The 23,880-nt window shown below is 48.0% G+C and overlaps 2 protein-coding genes across 6 annotated transcripts; one reads left to right on the top strand and one right to left on the bottom strand.

Moving 5' to 3' along the window:
• Positions 1 to 4,237: 4,237 nt before the first annotated feature.
• Positions 4,238 to 12,441, bottom strand: LOC140899089 (uncharacterized). 3 transcript variants are annotated; one of them, XM_073313913.1, is made up of 4 exons: positions 12,236 to 12,441; positions 10,267 to 10,397; positions 9,702 to 9,818; positions 4,238 to 7,976 (listed from the first exon to the last, which is right to left on the bottom strand). In XM_073313913.1, the coding sequence occupies exons 2-4, from the start codon at positions 10,331 to 10,333 to the stop codon at positions 6,457 to 6,459; spliced, it is 1,704 nt and encodes a 567-aa protein (XP_073170014.1). In that variant the 5' UTR covers positions 10,334 to 10,397; positions 12,236 to 12,441; the 3' UTR covers positions 4,238 to 6,456. The 3 variants fall into 3 exon arrangements, with proteins under 3 accessions (XP_073170014.1, XP_073170024.1, XP_073170034.1); XM_073313923.1 differs by lacking the exon at positions 12,236 to 12,441 and adding an exon at positions 10,810 to 11,866; XM_073313933.1 differs by lacking the exon at positions 9,702 to 9,818.
• Positions 12,442 to 12,916: 475 nt separating this feature from the next.
• On the top strand, positions 12,917 to 22,886 carry LOC140899083 (uncharacterized). 3 transcript variants are annotated; one of them, XM_073313888.1, is made up of 4 exons: positions 12,917 to 13,567; positions 15,306 to 15,422; positions 18,744 to 21,653; positions 22,227 to 22,886. In XM_073313888.1, the coding sequence occupies exons 2-3, from the start codon at positions 15,395 to 15,397 to the stop codon at positions 19,859 to 19,861; spliced, it is 1,146 nt and encodes a 381-aa protein (XP_073169989.1). In that variant the 5' UTR covers positions 12,917 to 13,567; positions 15,306 to 15,394; the 3' UTR covers positions 19,862 to 21,653; positions 22,227 to 22,886. The 3 variants fall into 3 exon arrangements, with proteins under 3 accessions (XP_073169989.1, XP_073170000.1, XP_073169978.1); XM_073313899.1 differs by lacking the exon at positions 12,917 to 13,567 and having other exon boundaries at positions 14,836 to 15,422; positions 18,747 to 21,653; XM_073313877.1 differs by lacking the exon at positions 12,917 to 13,567 and having other exon boundaries at positions 14,837 to 15,422.
• Positions 22,887 to 23,880: the final 994 nt, after the last annotated feature.

The raw sequence follows: 23,880 nt of genomic DNA, 5'->3' as shown, positions 1-23,880 counted from the left end.
CACATTTTTTCTAGAGTAGGGATACCCAAAGAGAACTTGATGGATCAAGGAACCCCCTCTTTGTCTAAATTAATGAAGGATTTGTGTGTAATGCTCCACATATGGACCATAAGAACATCAGTCTATCATCCGCAGACCAATGGCCTCGTTGAAGGCTTTAACAGAACATTACAGAACATGATACAGAAGGTAGTGAGCCGGGCTGGGAAGAACTGGGATGCCCCGCTGCCATACCTAATGTTTGCTATAAGGGGAGGTTCCTCAGACTTCAACTGGGTTTCCCCCATTCGAGCTGTTATATGGTCACCACCCCCATGGCAGACTGGACATTGCCAAAGAGGGTTGGGAACAACAGCTGAACCCAGGGAGAAATATCATCGAGCATGTGTTGCAGATGAAAGACAGGATAGCCCAAGTCGCCCCCGTAGTATGGGAACACATAAAGAGGGTGCAAGGGGCCCAACAGACATAGTACAATAGCCGAGCGATGATCCGAAAATTCCAGGTGGGAGATCGGGTAATGGTGCTCATACCCACAGAGGAGAGCAAGCTCCTAGCCAGGTGGCAGGGGCCACACAAAATAATAGAAGCCATTAGAGAGGTCAACTATAAGGTCCAACAGCCTGGCTGCCGGAAGCTGGAACAGAGCTATCATATAAACCTGTTGAAACCTTGGCAAGACAGAAGCTCATGTGGTCACTCTAGGGTCACCCCCCAAAAACAACCGGTACAGCCAAGTGGGAATATCCCCGGAATTGACCCCGTCCAACGAACTGAAATGATCAACATGATCAAATGCAACCAGGACGTATTCTTGGAAAAGCCAGGCAGGACTACCGAGGTTCACCATCACATCCTCACAGAACCTGGAGTGAAGGTGAATGTCAAGCCATACCGGATCCCAGAGGCAAAAAGAGAAGAGATCAAGACAGAAGTCAGGAAAATGCTGAAGTTAGGAGTCATTGAAGTGTCTCATAGCCAATGGTCCAGTCCAGTTGTCCTAGTACCTAAGCCTGATGGCAGTATGAGGTTCTGCAATGACTTCCGGAAACTGAATGAAGTATCCCAATTTGATGTGTATCCTATACCCCGGATAGATGAGATAATTGACTTGATTGGGAAAAGCATGATTTTTGTCCAGTCTTGACCTGACCAAAGGTTACTGGCAAATCCCCCCTTCCCCCCCCGATAAAGAGAAGTCGGCCTTTTCAACACCAGAGGGACTGTATCAGTACACTGTTCTCCCTTTTGGTTTACATGGGGCTCCCGCAACTTCCCAAGGACTAGCTGTTGTGTCCACATGGCAAGTATGCAGCTGCCTATCTCGATGATGTCATTATACATAGCCCAGACTGGGAGATGCACTTGGAAAAGTGGAAGCAGTCCTGGACACCCTGAGGAAGGTGGGGCTAACTGCAAATCCCTCCAAATATGCGATTGGGCTAGCAGAAGCCAAATACCTCAGGTATATCGTGGGGAGGGGCATGGTGAAGCCCCAATTGAACAAGTTAGAGGCAATACAGAATTGGCCCCGACCAGTCCAGAAGAAACAGGTCAGAGAATTCCTGGGACTAATTGGATGCTATAGGCAGTTCATCCTCCACTTTGCCACCAGGGCATGCCCGTTAACAGACCTAACAAAAGCCCAGAGTAAGATGGACCAGCGCTGCCAAGGAGGCTTTTGCAGATCTGCAGACCACACTCTGCACCGACCCAGTGCCGGTAGCCCCAGATTTTGAGAAGTTTATCTTACAAACCTTTATCTCCGAGGTTGGGTTCGGAGCGGTCCTTTTGCAAATGGTCAGAGAAGAACAACACCCAGTCTTGTTCCTCAGTAGGAAATGCCTGCCCAGAGAACGTAAATATTCTGTAGTAGAGGAGGAATGCCTGGTGGTAAAGTGGGCCGTAAAAAGCCTATGCTACTACCTACTCTGATGAGGGTAAATCTCCATCCCGGATCACATCCCTCTGAAGTGGATGCACCAAAAAAAAGAAAGAAACGCAAGAGCACCAAGGTGGTTACTGTCGCTAAAGAATGGCAACACTGATGGCCTGTCAAGGGCGCACTGTTTGCCGACCCAAGTAGTCCAACCCCGTAATGTTGAGCGGGGCTGTGGGGGGGTGGGTAGGGTGGTGGGGATATGTGATAAACTCAGGACAGATGGCTGCAAGGGGGGCGGGGGGCAGAAAACAGTCCCAGAAGGTTAAAAGGCCCTCCTCCCTATCAACTGAGGAGGGGTGACTACAGGTCAATCAGGCTCACCTGAGAAGAGGGTTACCAGAGATCAATTAGGATCAGCTGATTCCAACTATGGGCTCCCTGAGACCTTTTTAAACCCTCCCCTGTTGGGAGAAGAGGGAGAGAGAGAAGGAGTCAAGCTGCCAGTAGGCAAGGAGCAGCAAGACAGCAAGTTTCACCAGGAGGGGAGGCTGCATTCCCTCCCATAAGAGAGAGAAACAGGCCCAAAAGACCTGCTGAGAGAAGGACGGACTGCCCCTGTGCAGCCCAGAGGGACTGTTTTACCCCAAGCCCGTCTCACCAAGGCTAAAAGCTGCTGAGAGCAAGAAGGTGCCTTGCCACAATACATATAACTTGTTAGCTGCTGTCTGTATAAATGCATGTGGAGAGAGAGCATCAATCTGGCTGAGATGGGAAAGAGACATCACTGTGAGATTTCATAGGGAGATGGGCTTCAATGGAAGTTAGGAGGAGCAAACGGAATCCCCACACAGACGTTTGTAGGGTCTGTCCACCAGTATAGAGGCCAAGATTTGTGTGGTACCCGAACTAACATGTCTAGAGGCTGTACTGATGCCAGCCCCTTTGCAGATTCCGAACATGGAGCCTGGCTGCTGAACTACATAAATGCATGAGGCTACATGCCCTAGAAGCTTGAGGATATGGCCAGCATCATCTGGAATCTTAGCTATGGCAGGAAGGCTTTAGCTTCCGTTGAGTCCAAGAGAGCTCCTAGAAACTCTCTCCTTTTCTGTAGGTGACAGGATTGACCTCTCTGTGTTGAAGAGCAACTCAAATGTGTCCAAGGTGGACTGGATGACTGACACGCTAGACAACACCTGAGGCACAGACCTTCTCACCAACCAGTCACCCTGGAAAGGAAACACTTGAACTCCTGACTTCCTCAGGAACGCTGCCATCACTGCTACATGCTTTGTGAACGCATGTGGGGCTGCAGGCAGTGCCCAAGCAAAGGGTAGGGTCACAGGGTAAGAGGCTTCATGCTGCTGTGTGTCTAATGTCCTCGATTGCCTTAATCCAGAAGGGGAGCTTGGAGAGTGCCTAGGGGAGGGGGGCTGAATTCCTACCAACCCAGGAGGAGAGGGCCTTCCTCCAGCTGTAGTTTAGTATAGATTACCCTTTTATCTAAAAGTTGAGAGATCTTCCTGCTCTCTCCAGTCATTACCAGCAGGCTCTCCACTCTGGGAGAATTCTGAAGGCTAGTGAAGTTTACTTACCAAGTAGAAATTCAAGTTTCCCATTCCTTCAACCATTCTACAGATATTTTTCACATTTCCTGGGCTTCCATCTCTTAGGAGAATATCAGCAACCTCTATCTTTATATTAATTTCCTTTGATTAACTATACCCCCCACCCAGGGGAAGAGCAGATTCATAGAAGCCAGGGGGCAGTGGCTGTGAAGGTGTATTGAAGCAGAACAGTGTGGCATGGACTCTGCCACTCAATTATATCAAGAGCACAGTGATCACGGTACTGTTATATTAGAGGGGAAGGGTGATCTTGTGGTTAAGGCACAGGACTGAGAGTCAGAAGATCTTGGATCAGTTTCTGGCTCTGCCACAGACTTTCTCTGTGACCGTGGACAAGTCACTTAGACACTTCAACGAGAGTTAGGTACCTACATAGCTTTGAGGATCTCAGTCTGAATCTCTCAGTGTCTCAGGTTCTCATCTGTAAAATGGGGAAAACAAAACTTCTTCCTCCAATTATTGCCGGCCTTGTCTACACGAACTGTAAACACTTTGTAGCAGAGGCTGTTTTTTCTAACTATGTGCACATCAGCTAACACAATGGGGCCCCATTCTCAATTGTGGCTTCTAAATGTGATATAAGTAATAAACAAAAACACCAGATTTAACACCTAAAAGGGCGATGCTCCTACGGGAACACTCTTAAAACTTTTTTTTTTTTGCTATTTAGTCAGATAAACAAACCATAAATGTACATCACACAACTCTAATCTGACATACCATGAAATTATGTCAGAATACATTTATTAAGCCATATCAGTATTATCCATTTGTATGTGGGAGTCAGGAAAGAAAAGGCTTCCTGAAAAGGGCATAACTTTTTCTCGGTGTGATGGCAGAGATACCATTTTTAAAAACCCAGTCTATGGTATATAATGACCTGGGAATAAACAGCCATACAAATAAGCACTCATCTCATTATATAAAACAACAGAAAGCTGGCTGAATTTAGCCAGGCACAATTTCCATTGGAGAAATCCACACTGGAGTAGTAGCTGCCTATGAGAGGAATGAAAGTGATGCACGCACTTGTCTTCATGTTCAGCACTACAGCAGTGCAGCTCTGCCGCTACAGCGCCTTAGTGAAGATGCTCCTATGCCAACGGGAGAACTTCTCCCGTTGGCATAGTTAATCCATCTCCCCGAGAGGCGATAACTATGTCAGGTGGAGAAGCCCTCCCATTGACCTAGCACTGTCTACCTGGGGGATTAGGTAGGCATAACCAGGTTGCTCGTGGGTGTGGATTTTTCAAGCCCACAAGCGACAAAGTCATACTGATATAAGTCTGTAGGGCAGACCTGGCCTTAGCTGGCCTCTCTTGTACTACCAAGACCTGATCCAAAGCCCATTGGAATCAGTGAGAGTCTCTCCATTGATTTCAATAGGTTTTGGATCAGCCCCCTGGAGAGCATCTTGCCAGGCTAAAGAGGGCATTTTAGTCAAAATGCTGCCTAACTAAATTTTTCCTCTTCCCAAACCCAATTCATACCCTGCCCAATAACTTACATTTCACAAATTTCTTCTCCAATTTCCTCTCTTGACTTCTTCACTGTTCTCAGAATTCATGTAGCAAAAGGCTTAAAGGATACCACCTTCACAAAACTGATATCATAACTGGTATTTGTTCATACCTAAATTTCCACTGACGAGGGCAATAAAATGGGGGCAGGCAAGAACCATGACACGATGTTTACAGCGTTTCCCCCCTTTTCAAAAACATAACCCAAGTTGAAAATTATTATACACCCCAGCAAAGTTAAAGCGATTCCACAAATTCAGGCTTCTGGAAGGATCAAGAAATATTACTTAAAAATAAAAACAAAAAAATCTAGTCAGCAGAGTTTGCTGTCACTGGAACATCTGTGACCAACTTGATCTGCCTTTTCAAGATCCATATTAAACCTTTTAGGGCCCAGTCCAAGGCCTGTTGAGCTCAATGGAAGTCTTGCTGTTGACTTCAATGTGATGTTGGACTGTGCCCACAGCACACTTCTACTTTGAAAAGTCTCTATGCAAAAATGGCATCTTCTTGCCCCACACATCTGCTCCCTGCTGGTGTTCAGAGACATAGCTGCTGACTTGAATAACTCAGGTAAGTTTTTACTGCTCTTTATTTGTCTTAGCACTGCAGGGCAGCAAACTGAATCTGTGGGAGTTAGCTGGATTCTCTTCTGGTTTGTGCATCAACAGAATTGTAAATGAAGTCCCAGTTGCAAAACTAAATTCTGTCCTCAGATACCCCTTTGAACAAAATGAGCAGATTGCACAAGCATAAATGAACGCATAATTTGGACCACAGAATTTTTATTGCCAATGACAATGATGATGTACAAACCAGAAAGAACCCCAGATTCACTCTCATATACCTCACTGACTCTGCAGGGCTAACAGTTAGAATAACCATCTTTTAACTTGTAAACGGAGCAAATTTGATCTCAAATCACCGAAAGACAATGAACACGGAACCTCACAATACCATTTTTTACAGAGTCACTTTTCAGATCAGAATCAGATTTGAAATAAAAACCTCAACTGACATTTTCACTTATGCCCCTCCCAACCCTGGGGGAATGCCAAACACACCTCAGCAACACCTCTCAACACAGTATGCAGAGACCCTCGGGAGGCCAACCCCTGCCACACAGAACAACTGCAAGGAAGTTGGAGTAGGGAAACGAAATGGGTTTGTGGGTGGGATGGGGACAGGATGGGTAGCCTCCTGACACTCTTCCAGGACAGCCTGGTAAGGGAATGGCCACTGGTGAAGCTCCTTCACATTATTCAGGAGCTCCTCCATTGGACCGGGGAGATGTCGATGGCTTTGGGAGTGAATGGACTGAGTGTATTTCTCAGATTCTCTATAACCATTACTCCCTCTCCTCCAGCGCACATCACTATACACACACAGGTAGAGGGAAGCGGATGGAGAGGAGCGTTCCAGCCTCCTATGGTTTCAATCTCTGATGAAGCCTCTGAAGTTTCACCAGAGATGATTTTTGGATGATGCTCTTGTCACTGTTAGGTCTTTCCCTCGGGTGGGCTTTCAGGTGCTCCACCAGGTCCGACTGCTCGCTGAAGACCTTGTCGCAGTCAGTACATTTGTAGGCCCCCTCCTCCTTGTGGTTTCTCTGGTGCACAGAGCGCTGTGAGATGTGCATTAGGCTCGTCTCACTGTGGGGCCAAGGGGAGGGCCTCTCCCCCGGGTGGGTTCTCAGGTGCTTGGCCAAGTTCGACTGCTCACTGAAGCTCTTGCCACAGTGCGGACAGATGTATGGCCTCTCGCCGGTGTGGGTTCTGCAGTGGGTGTTGAGATTGGAGAGCTGGCTGAAGTGTTTCCCGCAGTGGGGACAGGGATAGGGTCTCTCACCCGTGTGGGTCCGGTGGTGCTTCCTCAAACTCGACTGGTCGCCAAAGCTCTTCCCACAGTCGGTGCAGACATAGGGCCTCTCTCCCGAATGGGTCCTCAGGTGGGTGGTGACGTTGGAGAGCTGGCTGAAGCGCTTCTCACAGCCAGGGCATTTGTAAGGTCTCTCCCCTGTGTGGGTCCGCTGGTGCGTAGTGAGGTGGGATCTATGGATGAAGCTCTTCTCGCAGCGGGGGCAGGGGTAGGGTCTCTCCCCCGTGTGGGTTCTCTGGTGCTTGGCGAAAGTCGATTGGTCGCTGAAGCTCTTCTGGCAGTCAGGACACACATAGGGCCTCTCCCCAGTATGGGTCCTCAAGTGGGTGGTGAGATTAGACTGGTCACCAAAGCTCTTCTCACACTGGGGGCAGGTGAAAGGCCTCTCCCCTGTGTGGGTCCTCAGGTGGGTGGTGAGACTGCTCAGGTTACTGAAGCGCCTCTCACACTCAGGGCAGCTGTAGGGCCTCTCCCCTGTGTGGGTTCTCTGGTGTCTAGTGAGGTTTGAGAGGTGGCTGAAGTGTTTCCCGCACTCAGGGCAGGAGAAGGGCCTTTCCCCCGTGTGGGTTCTCTGGTGTACAGTGAGATGGGAAAGCCGACTGAAGCTCCTCTCACACTCAGCACAGGGGAAGGGTTTCTCGGCTCCATGGACTCTCGCGTGTGCCGAGAGCTCCTGCTTTTGCCTGAAGCTTTTCCCACAGGCCCTACATTTATACATTTTCTTTCCTGTGTGAATGCTGCTCTTGTGGCTATTCAGGTCTCTCTGCCCCTCGAAGCTTTCCTCACACACAGAATACGTACATGGTCCCTCACTTGTCTCCGACCTCTCTGGCACATGGGGCTTGCGCAGTTCCCTGAAAGTCCTTTCATGTTTCCTTGCGGTACCTCCCTCATCCCTGGCTGTGTTTCTCCTCTGCTTTTGTGACTTGTGCTGCCCTTTGCAGGTAGTTTCCTGGTCAGGTCTCTGGGAAACTCTCTCTTTTGATTTCCCCAATAACATTCCCAGCAGCTTCAGGTTCTCACGACCTTCTTTGTGATGCTTCTCAGTTCTGCTCAGGATCCCACCACCTGCAGGGAGAAGAAGAAAATCTAGATGTGACCTCCTGTGCTGCTAGTAGAAGGAAACCACTAACCATTCCCAGCAGTACAGTGTGACTGAGGCAGTCCTTCATCTCTCCCAGGATGTTAGCCCAGAAAGCACTTACTCTAGCTGGCACATTATGCAAGTGGCTCCACGTTCCAGGGCTGCTGGTGGTGCTAGAACAGGTGAAACCGCTTTAAGGGAGAATGAAATATTTCACCATAAACATTGCTGAGAGAAGAAAAAGGAAAATGCTCAATTTTTCGAGTGTCCACTAACTTTGGGTGTCCAACTTGAGACTCCTGAGGCCTGATTTTCCAGAAGCCAATTGGAGCTGTGGGGACTCAGCACTTCTGAGCATCAAGCCTTATCTGCTTGGGTTTTCAATCCCCATTGCAGAGTTTGGGAATAGCAGAGTTTTGTTCGGAAAGAAAAACTAAAATTAACTCTCAGGATCTACATAGAGAGAGTGCAGAACCTCATTCTCTACATGCTCCTGTGGAAGTCTAGAGCCATCAGAAAAGGCTTTGCTTTCCAGACTGGGATCCCAGTCATCTCAAGGGGAAGTTCACTGAGAAAGGAGAGCTCAGTCTCATTTCAACTCCAAAATCTTCACTGATTGTCTAAAAATCTGATTGTCTCTCGGTCTCACAACTTGGTGTCATATGGGATCTTGGAAGTACTACTGGTGAAGGGGAACTTGTGGGTATTGAGGTAAAGATTTCATATCAGCAATAATTGAACACGGTCTTTAACACAGCACTCTTTAAAGTGCGACTACACCTAAGGAGAAGAATTCAATGTGTACACGGCGAGTAAGAACCACCATGAACGTTAGCACTCACTGATTAGTGTTTATGTTGAACAGGGAAGAGTGTCTCGGGATCACGCAATAAGGCGGCAGCCTGGTTTCTTAGCAATTGGAAAGAAACAGTGTTGAAGGCCTAAACATTACAATGCATCATATGACTATTTAAATTGCATTGACTGAATTAGCAAAGCTATTGGAACCTACTGCTACATAGTACATGTCATACTTTTCCAGTTATGCTGCCATCCCTGATGGAAGTCTTTTGTACAAAGGGGAATATGTTGCATGACAATGCATGATGTGATACTGGTGGGAGTAGCTACGTGATCTTAGATTCCACTTCTGCATCAGTGGGAACTGATTGCAAGGGAAAGCTGTCTGTCTTCAAATTATCTGTGCCTGGCTGCTTCTTCTGGCAACATTCTTTTGGGGAGTTTCCCTCCATGCAGCATGCTCTTAGGGAAGAGCTGTGTTGCCTTATATCCTACATGGATAACTCTACCTAGGGAGACACAACCATTGGATCCTCCCAGTGTGATGTTATCTGAATAGTTCAGTGTTTCAACACAAAAACTGGATAAAAGGAGGAAATGCCTGCCCTAAAACAAATGTTAGAGGCTGGGAAAGATGAATATTAAGGCTCCATTCCCCAAATGAAATAATCACAAACGCAGAAAGTTTGAGCCAAATCCTCTGCTGGCATAATGCTAACAAAATCAATGGAGTTACACCTATGACTCACTAGGGGTAAGGAAGACTGTGATTTCAGAGAGAGAGGCAGAAGCTTGTCAGGCATTGGCCAAGACACAGTGAATCCTATAAAGGAAATCCAGTTCCGCAGCTTAGAAAGGGTCTCCATCTTGTCACTTCATTTGAGGAAGCTTGGATTATTACTACTCGCCTGGGGAGGGGCTTTCAGGAATAGCTCCATCCACTGAGTCCTGAAGATCCACAACCCACAGCTCTGACTCTCTTGGTTCTACTGGAGATATCAGTTTTGGTTTGGGACTTTTATAGCCTGTTTGTGGGAAATGAGATTGGGAGACATTATATTCCGTTGTTGGTCCCTGAGAGTGTGTTACAAAAGTATGTAAATGGTTTAACACCAGTACCCTTTGCTGGAGAAGATGTGTACTCTTAATAAATCCAAACGTGCTAATGGAGGCCCTGAGGCCAGGGAAAGGAAGATGGTCCAGTAGAAGGGCACAAGCCTAGGACTTGGGAGACCTGGGTTCCTGTGTAACCTTGTGCAAGGCACTTAGCCTCTCTGTGCCTTGGTTCCCCTGCTGTACAATGGGGATAATAGCCCTGCCCTGCCTCATGGAATGTCATGAGACTACATACAGTAAAGATTGTGAGGAGCTCAGATACTACATTATTGGAGGGGCATATAAATACTAAAGAGAGACAGAAAATCCAGATAGTTCAGAGATTATGCAGCTTGGAATAAAAGAAATAAAACTTACATTTACCCAGTGAAGATAACCTGTTATAGTCTTCTCTCTCAGGCATTGATACAACTCCTTCTGCCATTCCCCTAAAATATCCCTCTCCTCACAGAAGAAACAGACAAGACATCACCAGACTTCAACAGGATCTGAAATCACAAGCATTATAAACTCAGCATCTTTTGCTTCAGTCCCATCCTAACACCTGAAGCCCAAAGTCTGAGCTGGAGAATTGGTCTCTGTAGGAGTAATTCACAGTGATAACCCAAGGACCGCACAGCAGGTATATCATAGGGGATTTATCTATCCCCTGGATATTTCATCTGTGATGTGGGTAAATTCAGAGTCCTATGGGACTATGCCCTTCTGTTCCCATGTAGATCTCAGGCAGTGAAATTGGAAGGGCCCTAGATATGCCAGATGAATGAGGAAATAGGCTCTTTCCCCCCCCTTTCACTTTCTGATTCTCCATTTCTCCACTAGCTTCCATCTTCTTCTGGGTGCAATTCATGGTGGTGGTTTTTTATCCATAGAGATCTACACTGTTTGGAACCTACCTACCTTAGTGGCTGTCTTTCTCTGTCCATGTCCCACTACTACTGCTCAGATCATCTAGAGTACTTTTGCTCTCACTTTGCTTTTGTTACACTTCCATTCCTGGAGACAGGAAACAGCATGTTTTAGGATGAAGATTCACAGCTACAGAAATGCTCCTCTTCAGTGTCAGACCACAGCTTGACTGTACTGACCTTCAGAACACAGTGCAAGACACATCTTCTTGGCCAAATGTTTCCTCGACTATGGGCCATTAGCAGGTGGGTGACTGGATGTTTTTCTAAAAGATGTGCTCAAACAGGAATTATTTCAGGGAAGTTCTATGGCCTGTGTTATACAGGAGGTCAAACTAGATGATGACAATGGTCCCAGCTGGCCTTAATATCTATGAATCATTAATAGTTGGCTGGGTCCATACAAGGAAGAAGGCTGTTTATGCTGCATACTGTGGACAGACTGATGCACAGACCAATTTTCAACAGTATAACCATGCATGCATTTACCAACTATGCATACCAACAGAGTATTTGCTTGTTGAAATACTGTTTTGCATGCACAGTTGTTAGCTGAATGAGGCTCTCCATTTTATACATGGTTGTGGGCTTCTCTCGTTTTGAAAATCAGGCCCCTAAATGTCAGAATGCATTTAATCTATGCTCTTAAAAATCCTCCAGCTACCGTTAGGGACACTTTCTGCTGTAGCTCATGAAAGCTCATGCTCAGATAAATTGGTTAGTCTCTAAGGTGCTACTAGTCCTCCTTTTCTTTTTGCGAATACAGACTAACACGGCTGCTCCTCTGAAACCTTTCCCACCCTTGTCTCCCATGATTCAGGCCTTTCTCTGTCTTGGGAAGCTGCTGGGCACTAGCATTTCCTGTCAGTTCAGCATGAGGAATTCTGCTCAGGACCAGGTCAGGTCTGTCCTGACTCTGCACATGAAAGAGCAGAGATGTGGAGGAGAGGAAACAATGCAGAGAACAGGGCAGATGGAGACCCCAGAAAGAGCAGGAGACGCTCTAAGAGAAGGCCTGGATCCTGGGGGGGGGGGGCACACACCAGCTCTGCCACGGGAGAGTCACTCACTGGGACACGGCCACTGCCGATGAGCGACCACCCCCAGCCCCGCTGCCCCCCTCTGCCCGCTGGGTGACATTTACCCTCCGTCCCTCCCAGAGCGCAGAGCCTCCCCCGAGCTGGCGGGGCTGCACCGCCCGCCCCACGCCGCTGCCCTGGCTCAGGCTCGCGCAGACCTGCGCTGGGCGAGGGGCCCCCTGAGCCGCCGGCCCCGCCAGGCTGCTGCCCCGGCGCTCTCCGGGGTGGGGACGCTCCTGGCCTGCAACCGCACACGCGGGGCGGCCCCTGCCCCGGTGGCTTAACAGGGCCCCCGCGGGGCTGCAGCCGCCCTGAGCGGGCTAGTCCCCTGTCCCTTGCCTTTGCCAGCCCCGCTTCAGGCTGCGGCTCCGGTGTGTCCCGGGGGCGGTGCCCGCTGCCTCCAGCCCCGCCGGCTGCCCCAGGCACTCCCCGCTCCGGCGGGCAGCGAGCTCGGCGGGGCACGGGCGGCCCAGCCGCTGCGGAGGCCAGGTTTCCGCGGGACCCACCGCCCGGGCACAGGAAGCCGAGGAAGCACCTCTCCCGGCCAGGCCGCTGGAGCAGCGCCGGGGTGTTAACCCTCCACGCGCCAGGCGCTTCCCGGTGTCGTTCCGCTCTCGCCTCCCCGCCCCCGCCTCAAGGGGCCGCTCTCTGCACCCTGGCAGGCGCCACGCCGTGAGTTCCCACCCCGGCTTTGTCACACTGGAGGATAAAGGGGTTAGCAGCGGGGCTCTGGAAACAGCCTTGAACTCTCTAGAAACAGGTGCCCAGAGCCCAGGTGACATTGATGGTGACTGTTCACTTGAGAGACCCCCCCAAGGGGGCATGGCACGCCTGAAAAGTCTAAAGAGCTGTTTACCTGGGTGTTAGCTTTTTGCTACTTTTATGTCTAAATCTTAGGCTTCTTCATGGCCTGCTATAGGCAGGAATACTCATCTGTGGTCTGTTCTGCTGAGTAATATTGGTATTATTCATTTATAGTATGGCACAGCCCAAAGGCCTCAGTCAGGATTAGAGCTGCAGTTGTGCTGGGGGATGAAGACGGTTCCTATTGCAGGGAGTTTCCAGTCCAAAAGATCCTCAGCAGTGACAAAGAACATGAAGAATAATGTGTATTTATTTAGTTCAGTCCATTCTAGAGCTGTGAGGTTTGTCAGGGTGATGTTAGTGACAGGGCTTGTCTACACTTAAAACATGACAGTGACACCACCGTAGCTGTGCTGCTGTACTGCTTCAGTGTAGACACTACCTGTGCCAACATGAGAGGTTCTCCAGTGGGCATAAGTAATTTATCTCCCCAAAATACAGTAGCTAGGTTGGTGGAAGAATTTTTTCATTGACCTAGTGCTGTCTATACAGGGACTTAGTTTAGCATAAGTACCCGCTTCAGCAGTGGAGTTATGCCAACCTCATTTTGTAGTGTAGACCAGGCCACACACTTGGAAGCGCTGTTGTATCTGCAGAATGTAATCTTTTTCAATTAAACCAAAATGTTTATGCTTCTAGCCCTTGCAGAGAAAATCTTCAAAATGTGAATTGTTGCTGTGGTGCCTTTGGGCTGGTCTACAATGAAAACTAACATTGGCATAAGAACATGAGAACAGCCATACTGGGTCAGACCAAAGGTCCATCTAGCTCACTATCCTGTCTGCCTAGAGGGAATGAATAGAACAGGTAATCATCAAGTAATAAGTGATAATGTGATAAGTAAAAAATCCACACCCCTGAGATGTAGCTATGCCAACCTAGTCATTGGGGTAGAAAGCGTTAGGTCGATGGAAGAATTTTTTGGTTGATACCACCTCAGGTGGGTGGATTAACTACAGTGATGGGAGAACCCCTGCCGTGGATGTAGGTAGTGTCTACACTGAAGTGCTACAGTGATGCAGCTGCAGTGCTGTAGCTGTGCCATTGTAGCATTTTAAGTGTAGACATCAGGTTGCAGAGAGACGAGCTAAACAATAGCTCTAAGAGACTGATGAATTGCTCTATTCATGCAAAGAGGAAATGAACTAGGGAACTTAATGATAATTTAAATGTTAACATTACATTTGTTCTTGCTGATTATTTGAGCAGAAACATCCAGCTAACTTGCTTCTCCAAGTGTGGTTGGCTATTGCAGAAGTAAGAGATGGAATAGACCTACTGTATTCAGACTGTGGTGTGCATTTGAAGCTCACAGTTTGCTCACTGCTTCCAGAGTTCCTTGGAGGGGAGTCATCAAGAACTTAGGACAGGAAGAGAGTAGAAAACCAGTGTAGTGTGTGTGCTAGACAGGCTAAGCAGATCTATTTCTAAGCCATTGCAGAGTCAGGACGGAGAAGGAACAAGTCTGTTAGGACCACCTGAGCAAGGTTTAAAAGCACCCCTGGTCCGCCCCCCCCCTCCGTGGCTGATCTGCCCCCCAGCCGCTCTGTCAGTTACTGTCCCCTCTGCGGGGGTGGGGCCGGGTCTGAGATCGGGCTGGGGGCCCACGGGTGGGATGTACAGCCCTGAGCACCTCACTCCAAACACTGCTATGGCATTACGCATTCTTTTAACATTACCAGTATCAGTGGCTTCTGGTGAGCACAGTTTCTCAAAACTGAAATTACTAAAAAATTATTTAAGGTCCACCATGTCTCAAAATTGTTTGTCAGGACTTGCATTAATTTCAGTTGAAAGTAGCATTGCAAAAAATTTAGATTTCACTGAATTATCAAAAGACTACGCAAGTATAAAAACCAAAAAAATTCAGTTCATATAAATTCTTTTAATTTACGAGACACGGGGCGCACCGGAAGACACTTTTCATTACAGTGTATAGTTGAACCCAAATTGTTTGTAATTGTGATTTTGTTAAAATTAAATGAATATACTAGTAGGAAATTGTTTTATTTCACTAACTACAAATTCTCTGTTTTCATTTAAAAAAAATTTTAAACAGTCAAAAAACCCCCCAAAACAAAACAAAGAACATTGCAAAGTACAAACATATGTAAAAGCCCCCCCTGCCTGCAGCTTCCTGTACTTGGTTCTGAAATGACTGGGAAGCTAGTGGAGGTATTTGGGCATGGTTCTAGTGGAAGGGCTATATTTGTAAAGATTGAGTTTACTTCCTCAGGAGCTCAGCGGGGCTGTTTGGAGAGATCACATAATAAAACCATTATCGTCTAGGCAGCTCCAGTGTAATAAAGGAAACAGGGGAAGGGAAGGAATTCCCTGAGAAGCCCTGTGGGTGATGCATACCAAGAGTGCAGAGATCTGAGAATGTTTTGGAGAAAACGGGTAAGATGAGAGAAGATCATTATCTAAAGTCCGGGGAGTTGGAGGTTAAAACCACAGAGCTTCTTAACCCACCCTGCCCTAGAGAGGATCAGCACAGTCAGAGAGGGAGGAGTACTTAATAAAGATGGGACTTTCCTGTTCCCAGCCAAATATCCCTCCCAGCGCCATGTGTCCGAAGCGACAGGATCTGCATCTCCAGTGTAAACAACACCCCTCCACTGCCATGCAAAGAGCATGAATCCCCCGGGAGCAGCTGGGAGCGGTAAGTCGGGGCAGGGGCGTCTGTACTGGGGCAGGATCACAGCAGAGAAATAGCTTCTGGGGAGGGGGCAAGAAAACAGCGCAGAAACCAGGAATTGCTGCCTGTGGGAGCGCAAGGGAGTTGAAGCATGAACTGTGTGCCTGGAAAGAGATCAGATAGCAAACATCAGGGGACAAAACCAGCATCTGGGGGTCGGTGCAACTGCAGCCCAGCAGGGTCCCTGCTGCACCAGCCCTTTCAGGGGTAGCACATAAAAGGATCCACCTAGTTTAGTTTAAAAGGGAGCATGGAATGAAGTCACTCAAGAGCCAACGGGGAGGTTCATTGGGATTTCCCTCAGGGAATATTTTATTATTGCTACTTTGTCCCAAGAGCATAGCCAATATTTGGGGCTTTGAAGGGTTGTTTCTGTTAGGAGGAGAAATAGATTATATGAATCAGCTATAGTCTCTGGTACACTCCTGTTTAGTTACAAAGAATGCGCACAAAGTCCTGTTTCCCTGCACGTAGTAGGAACAAACAATATCAGCCAATGTCCTTGCTCAGTTTTCAAGCCTGCTTTTCCAGCGAGTCCTGGCTGGTCTGCATCTCCCTTGATGCACCACAGTCTCCCCTCTGGTAGAACCACTGGAGTGCATCATGACTGCACGTCAATTTTCATGATGCATTGCAGTCATGAAACGTGTAGGCCAGCCAGAAATCCTGTCCCATAGAGGAGAATGGGTTCTGCTACATGGGGGTGAACAACGCATCTGAAGTACCACAGCAGCTCAAGCAGACACAGTTCAATGTGGAAGAGAGCTGAAAGGAAACATTTCCATTTGGTTCAACAAACCAAACCAAAACATGTTGATTCAGAACTGTCAAAATGTTTCAGTGAAAAATATAAAAAAGAAATGTTTAGACATTTTGGAACTGAAATTTTTTGGAACTTTTTGTTCTGCAAAAAATTTCAATATATCTGGTTTTTGTTCCAGTTTGGGACAAATATCAAACAAATATCAAAAGATCTTGATTTCCTGCGGGGTGGAATTTTTGTTTTTCTATCAGTCCTAATCTCAAGTATTATAGCCAGCAGTTAAAGCAGAGGCTCTCAACCAGGGGCATGCATACCCCTGGGGGTACGCAGAGGTCTTCCAGGGTGTACATCAACTCATCTGGATATTAACAGGCTACATAAAAAGCACTAGCAAACTCAATACAAACTAACATTTCATACAGACAATGACTTGTTTATACTGCTCTATACACTATACACTGAAAAGTAAGTACAATATTTACATTCCAATTTATTTTATAATTATGTGGTAAAAATGAGAAAGGAAGCAATTTTTCAGTAATTGTGTGCTGTGACACTTTTGTATGTTTAGGTCTGATTTTGTAAGCAAGCAGTTTTTAAGTGAGGTGAAACATAGGGATACAGAAAACAAATCAGACTCCTGAAAGTCTGGAAAGGTTGAGAGCCACTGTGTTAGAGCAACTGGAAAGCAGATGCCAATTATGGTTTAACATCAGTCCTGACAGTCTGCTAGCATTCCCTCGCCTAACCAGTGTACTGTAGCAGAAACTTTCCTGTTTGCAAGTGTTGTATTGAGTTCTGAAGGTGATAAGGGCCATAGTCATTACTTTCTTCTATGGCAGTGAGTTCCATAGTGCGGGGCCAGCTTCTGGGAATGTTCTGAGGAAAGGTGTGACAGAGTGGGATATGTCTGTACCCAATTGTGAGCTCCATTTTGTGTTTCAACATCTATCTTGGATTGTAACCTCCATTATGACCTTCACGTAATCGTAGAACCTCCAATTTGAATTAGAACATCCATTTTGTATTAGGGTTTGACACCTACTTCAATGACAGTGGCTTTGTCTACACTTAAAACTTATGCTAGCAAAGCTGTCAGTCAGCGGTGTGAAAATACCACACACCCTAGCTGACGTAGCTAGGCTGACAAAACTGCCAGTATAAACAAAGCTGTGTTATCAGAAGAGGGCTTCTGTCACTATAGCTAACATCGTTCAGGGAGATGGTGTTCCTACACTGGCAGAAAATCTCCTTCTGTCACCATATGCTGCATCTACACTAGGGGCTGGCGTAGGCTGTGTAATGTAGACATAATCTATGGCTGAGAAGCCACCATAGAGCAATCATGGGCCATCGACTTTAGTTGTCTCTCAACTACTGGCCCACTGTGAGGGGATAGTGGATTCTCCACAGCAGCCTGACTTGGGGCAAGAGGCTGGAATTTCCCAGTTGGAGCACATGGGCAAAAAGAGTCAGAGGCTGTATTTAAGAGGGGAGGGCTTCTCTGAGCAAGCGGACCAACCACCACCACATGTCAGAAGCCTCTTGGCTAGAGAGTGAGGACAAGGCAGGAGGGTCTGCCTAGCCTGAAACACTGACCAGACCCTGGACTTGTGGGGTGAGAGAGTAAGAGAGTGAGGTGGAAGCATTGCAGGACTGTTTGTTATTTTGCAAAGATCTATAACTCTCCAGTGCTCTCTTAAGAGTAAAAGTGGCTGTGGTTAAGAAGTGCCTTGGCTAAACCTGTAAGGGGGTTAACGGAGCAGCTCAGTGCCCACACCCAGATAAGGCTCTGAGGGCACATGTCAGGCTTGGGCGACACCTAAAAATTAGGTTGACAAAGCAACATCACTCAGGGCTGTGAAACATGTTGTGCCCTGTGCAACATAGCTAGGTCAACTTAACCCCACTGTAGAAGCAGCTAGACAGAAGACTTATTCGTCACCCTAGCCACTGCCTTTTGGAGAGGTGGATTACCTACACTGACAGGAAAAGTCTTACAGTCAATGTAGGAAGCAACTACACTATGGCAGTACAGTGGCAAAGCTGCAGTGCTATAGCTCTCCCATTCCAGTGCAGACACACTAGAAGCAGCTAAGGGCTTGGCCTGGTTTGGGGTTTAAGACAGCTGCCTGTAGAGCCCCATATCCCTTGGAAGGATGGCAGACACGGCAGCTGGGACTGGTAATTAGTCACTACCCAGACCCGGGGGTTTAGAAGCATGTGGGATCCAGCGGTTGGGTCCGTTCATAACAGACTGGTGTCAGTCCAGAGAGAGGGATTGGTCCAGGTTGTGATAAAAAGCTCAAGTGATTTTTTTTCTCCTGTTTTATGATCTTATCAAAGGGTCTAATTCAGCACCCATTGATGTGATTGGAAAGACTGCTTTTGATTTTGATGGGCTTAGGATCAGGCTGTAAAGATTTCAGATTTGTGACAAACTCTTTGCGATTCCCTTGGCTGAGGCACCCTTTCCCTCAGACACAGGGATGAATCATGTCTCGATTCTCTCTTTATTCCAGCAGGTGATGGGATCATGAGTGAAAACGAGGAGGAGAATCCACAGCAGGATGGTCTTCAAATAGAGGAACCAAGTGTAGCATTGTCAGAAAAATCCAAAGGGAAAGATTCCCAGAGCCCTGACTGGGAAGATGACTATGAGGATGAGTGGGGGACAGAAAATCAGGAGAGAAACCTTCCAGGAAAGAAATGGGGTGAATCTCCTCCCCGAGAGAGAGGTTTCAGGAAATTCAAAGACATCATTGCCCAGCAGAGGCCTCACACTGGAGAGAAACCTCATAAATGTCCCGACTGTGGGAAGAGCTTTAGTCGGAGATCAAACCTCATTCAGCACCAGAGGACCCACACAGGCCAGAGACCTTACAAGTGCCCCGAATGTGGGAAAACCTTCAGCCTGCGCTCGACACTTACAAGACATCAGCAAACTCACCTGCAGGAGAAGCCCTATAAATGCACTGAGTGCGGGAAGAGCTTCCGCCAGAGCTCAGACCTGATCACCCACCAGCGAGTGCACACAGGAGAGACACCTTACCGGTGTGCTGTGTGCGGGAAGAGCTTTGGGCGGAGCTCCAACCTGAGCCAACACCAGACCACGCACATGGGGGACAGACCCTATCAATGTGTTGACTGCCTGAAGAGCTTCCGGAGCAGTTCCGCCCTGGTGCAGCACCAGAGGAGCCACACGGGGGAGAAACCCTATCAGTGCTCTGAATGCAGGAGCTGCTTCTTGCAGAGCTCGGACCTGATCAAACACCAGAGGATCCACACCGGGGAGAGGCCCTACCAGTGCCCCACCTGTGGGAAATGCTTCAGCCAGAGCTCCTCACTCACTGAGCACCAGAGGACACACACCGGGGAGCGACCTTACCATTGCACCGAGTGCGGGAAACGTTTTTGCCAGAGCTCCACACTCATCCAGCACCAGAGGATCCACACGGGGGAGAAGCCCTACAGATGCACTGAGTGCGGGAAAAGCTTCTGCCGGAGCTCCAACCTGAATCAGCATCTGACAATCCACATGATAAAGAAACCTCATCGGTGCACTAACTGTGGGAGGGGCTTCAGTCAGCTCACTAACCTTACTATACACCAGAGAATCCACTCTGGACAGACACCCTAGGACGGTGGTTCTCAAACTTTTGTATTGGTGACCCCTTTCAGCAAGTGTCTAAGTGCGACCCCCCCCCTTATAAATTAAAAACATGTTTTAAATATTTAATGCTATTATAAATGCTGGAGGTGAAGCGGGGTTTGGGGGTGGAGGCTGACAGCTCACGACCCCCCATGTAATAATCTTGCCACCCCCTGAGTGGTCATGACCCCCAGTTTGAGAATTCCTGCCCTAAGAGCTATGGGGACAGCTTCACGGACCTACCAGCACCAGAAAATACACTCCACACAGAAAGCATTGCTGGCTGTCTCCCTCCTGGATAGTGGCCTACTCCAGGAGGTTCAATTCAGGGAGGGATTAGGGATATCTTCCTCCACCTTTAAGAGCTTTATCAGCTGGATAATCTTGCAGAGAAGGATCTGATCTGTTCTGTTGCTTTTGCTGCATGCACTGCAGAGTGAAACCGATCAGGATCATGCCAGTTTCATTCTGCTGCTGGGGTACCCTTTGTTATACAGTTGGGATCTGCAGAGAGGGCTAGGTGGAAGAAAATGACAGGGAGGGTCAGAGACACACAGAAGCAAGTGGGAAGGTAATGTTGCTCAGGGCTGTTTCCAGAGACTAACTTTATCCTTGACGCAGCTCTCATGTAATATATAATATACCTTCTAGGGCAGATGTTGATAGATACATGCAGGCAGGGTATATTGGCTCCACATGTGTAGAACTACTACAAAGCAGTGTCTTACTGTAGCTTTCTCACATGCTATGGAGTGGACATTGACACACCAAGACGGCCACAGCCTGGATTGAGAGAACACAGTATCTGGTGCCTGGATCCTTTGGGGAGAAGACTATGCCCTGGTCTATGCTAGGAGTTGAGGTCAAATTTAGCAGCGTTAAATCGATTTAACCCTGCACCCGTCCACATGATGAAGGCCTTTTTTTCGATTTAAAGGGCTCTTAAAATTGATTTTCATACTCCACCCCCGACAAGGAGATTAGTGCTGAAATTGGCCTTGCTGGGTCGAATTTGGGGTATTGTGGATGCAATTAGATGGTATTGGCCTCTGGGAGCTATCCCAGAGTGCTCCATTGTGACCGCTCTGGACAGCACTCTCAACTCAGATGCACTGGCCAGGTAGACAAGAAAAGGCCCGCGAACTTTTGAATTTCAATTTCCGTTTGGCCAGCGTAGCAAGCTGCAGGTGAGTGCAGAGCTCATCAGCAGAGGTGACCATGCAGAGTTAATCAGCAGAGGTGACCATGATGGAGTCCCAGAATCGCAAAAGAGCTCCAGGATGGACCGAATGGGAGGTACGGGATCTGATTGCTGTATGGGGAGAGGAATCCGTGCTATCAGAACTCCGTTCCAGTTTTTGAAATGCCAAAACATTTGTCAAAATCTCCCAGGGCATGAAGGACAGAGGACTTAACAGGGACTCGAAGCAATGCCGCGTGAAACTTAAGGAGCTGAGGCAAGCCTACCAGAAAACCAGAGAGGCAAATGGCCGCTCCGGGTCAGAGCCCAAAACATGCCGCTTCTATGATGAGCTGCATGCCATTTTAGGGTGTTCAGCCGCCACTACCCCAGCCGTGTTGTCTGACTCCTTCAGTGGAGATGGAGGCAACACGGAATCGGGTTTTGGGGACGAGGAAGATGATAGCTCACAGCAAGCAAGCGGAGAAATCGGTTTTCCCGACAGCCAAGAACTGTTTCTCACCCTGGACCTGGAGCCAGTACCCCCCGAACCCACCCAAGGCTGCCTCCCGGACCTGCCAGACGGAGAAGGGACCTCTGGTGAGTGTACCTTTTAAAATACTATACATGGTTTAAAAGCAAGCATGTTTAATGATTAATTTGCCCTGGCATTCGCGGCTCTCCTGGATGTACTCCCAAAGCCTTTGCAAAAGGTTTCTGGGGAGGGCAGCCTTATTCTGTCCACCATGGTAGGACACTTTACCACACCAGGCCAGTAGCATGTACTTGGGAATCATTGTAGAACAAACCATTGCAGTGTATGTTTGCTGGCATTCAAACAACATCCGTTCTTTATCTCTCTGTGTTATCCTCAGGAGAGTGATATCATTCATGGTCACCTGGTTGAAATAGGGTGCTTTTCTTAAGGGGACATTCAGAGGTGCCCGTTCCTGCTGGGCTGTTTGCCTGTGGCTGAACAGAAATGTTCCCTGCTGTTACCCACGGGGAGGGGTGATGGGCTAGCCACGTGGTTGGGGGAGGCAAAATGCGACCTTGGAACGAAAGCACATGTGCTATGTATGTAATGTTAACAGCAAGGTTTACCATGAAAGAGTGTACCCATTGTTCTATAAAATGTGTCTTTTTAAATACCACTTTGTTTCTCTCCACCAGCTGCATGTGTTTCAAGGATCACAGGATCTTCTCCTTCCCAGAGGCTAGTGAAGATTAGTAGGCGAAAAAAACGCACTCGTGATGAAATGTTCTCTGAGCTCATGCTGTCCTCCCACTCTGACAGAGCACAGACGAATGCATGGAGGAAGACAATGTCAGAGTGCAGGAAAGCACAAAATGACCGGGAGAAGAGGTGGCAGGCTGAGGAGAGTAAGTGGCAGATTGAAGAGAGGGCTGAAGCTGAAAAGTGGCGGCAGCATGATGAGAGGAGGCAGGATTCAATGCTGAGGCTGCTGGAGGATGAAACTAATACTAATACTAATACTAATACTCCAGTGTATGGTTGAGCTGCAGGAAAGGCAGCGGGAGCACAGACCGCCGCTACAGCCCCTGTGTAACCAAGAGCCAAGTTCCATAGCCTTCTCACCCAGATTCCCAAGAACGCGGTGGGGGGGCCTCCAGCCACCTAGTCACTCCACCCCCAGAGGATTGCCCAAGCAACAGAAGGCTGGCATTCAATAAGTTTTAAACTTTTAAAGTGCAGTGTGGCCTTGTCCTTCCCTCCTCCACCACCCCTCCCGGTGCTTCCCTCATCCATCACCTCTCCCGGGCTACCTTGGCAGTTATCCCCCTATTTGTGTGATGAATTAATAAAGAATGCATGAGTGTGAAGCAACAATGACTTTATTGCCTCTGCAAGCGGTGATCGAAGGGGGGAGGGGAGGGTGATTAGCTTACAGGGAAGTAGAGTGAACCAAGGGGCGGGGGGTTTCATCAAGGAGAAACAAACAGAACTTTCACACCGTAGCCTGGCCAGTCATGAAACTGGTTTTCAAAGCTTCTCTGATGTGCACCGCGCCCTCCTGTGCTCTTCTAACTGCCCTGGTGTCTGGCTGCATGTAACCAGAGGCCAGGCAATTTGCCTCAACCTCCCACCACGCCATAAATGTCTCCCCCTTACTCTCACAGATATTGTGGAGCGCACAGCAAGCAGTAATAACAATGGGAATGTTGGTTTCGCAGAGGTCTAAGCGAGTCAGTAAACTGCGCCAGCGTGCTTTTAAACCTCCAAATGCACATTCTACCACCATTCTGCACTTGCTCAGCCTGTAGTTGAACAGCTCCTGACTACTGTCCAGGGTGCCTGTGTACGGCTTCATGAGCCATGGCATTAAGGGGTAGACTGGGTCCCTAATGAAAACTATAGGCATTTCAACATCCCCAATGGTTATTTTCTGGTCTGGGAATAAAGTCCCTTCCTGCAGCTTTTGAAACAGACCAGAACAGAGTTCCTGAAGATGCGAGCATCATGTACCTTTCCTGGCCATCCCACGTTGATGTTGGTGAAACATCCCTTGTGATCCACCAGTGCTTGCAGCACTATTGAAAAGTACCCTTTGCAGTTTATGTACTCGCCGGCTTTGTGCTCCGGTGCCAAGATAGGGATATGGGTTCCATCTATGGCCCCACCACAGTTAGGGAATCCCATTGCAACAAAGCCATCCACTATGACCTGAACATTTCCCAGGTCACTACCCTTGATATCAGCAGATCTTTGATTGCGTTGGCTACTTGCATCACAGCAGCCCCAACAGTAGATTTGCCCACTCCAAATTGATTCCCAACTGATCAGTAGCTGTCTGGCATTGTAAAC

Source organism: Lepidochelys kempii, chromosome 1 (assembly GCF_965140265.1).
Source record: "Lepidochelys kempii isolate rLepKem1 chromosome 1, rLepKem1.hap2, whole genome shotgun sequence".
Classification (NCBI taxonomy): domain Eukaryota; kingdom Metazoa; phylum Chordata; order Testudines; family Cheloniidae; genus Lepidochelys; species Lepidochelys kempii.
The sequence above is the reverse complement of the archived record's forward strand: the minus strand, read 5'-3'. Positions and strand labels throughout refer to the sequence as shown.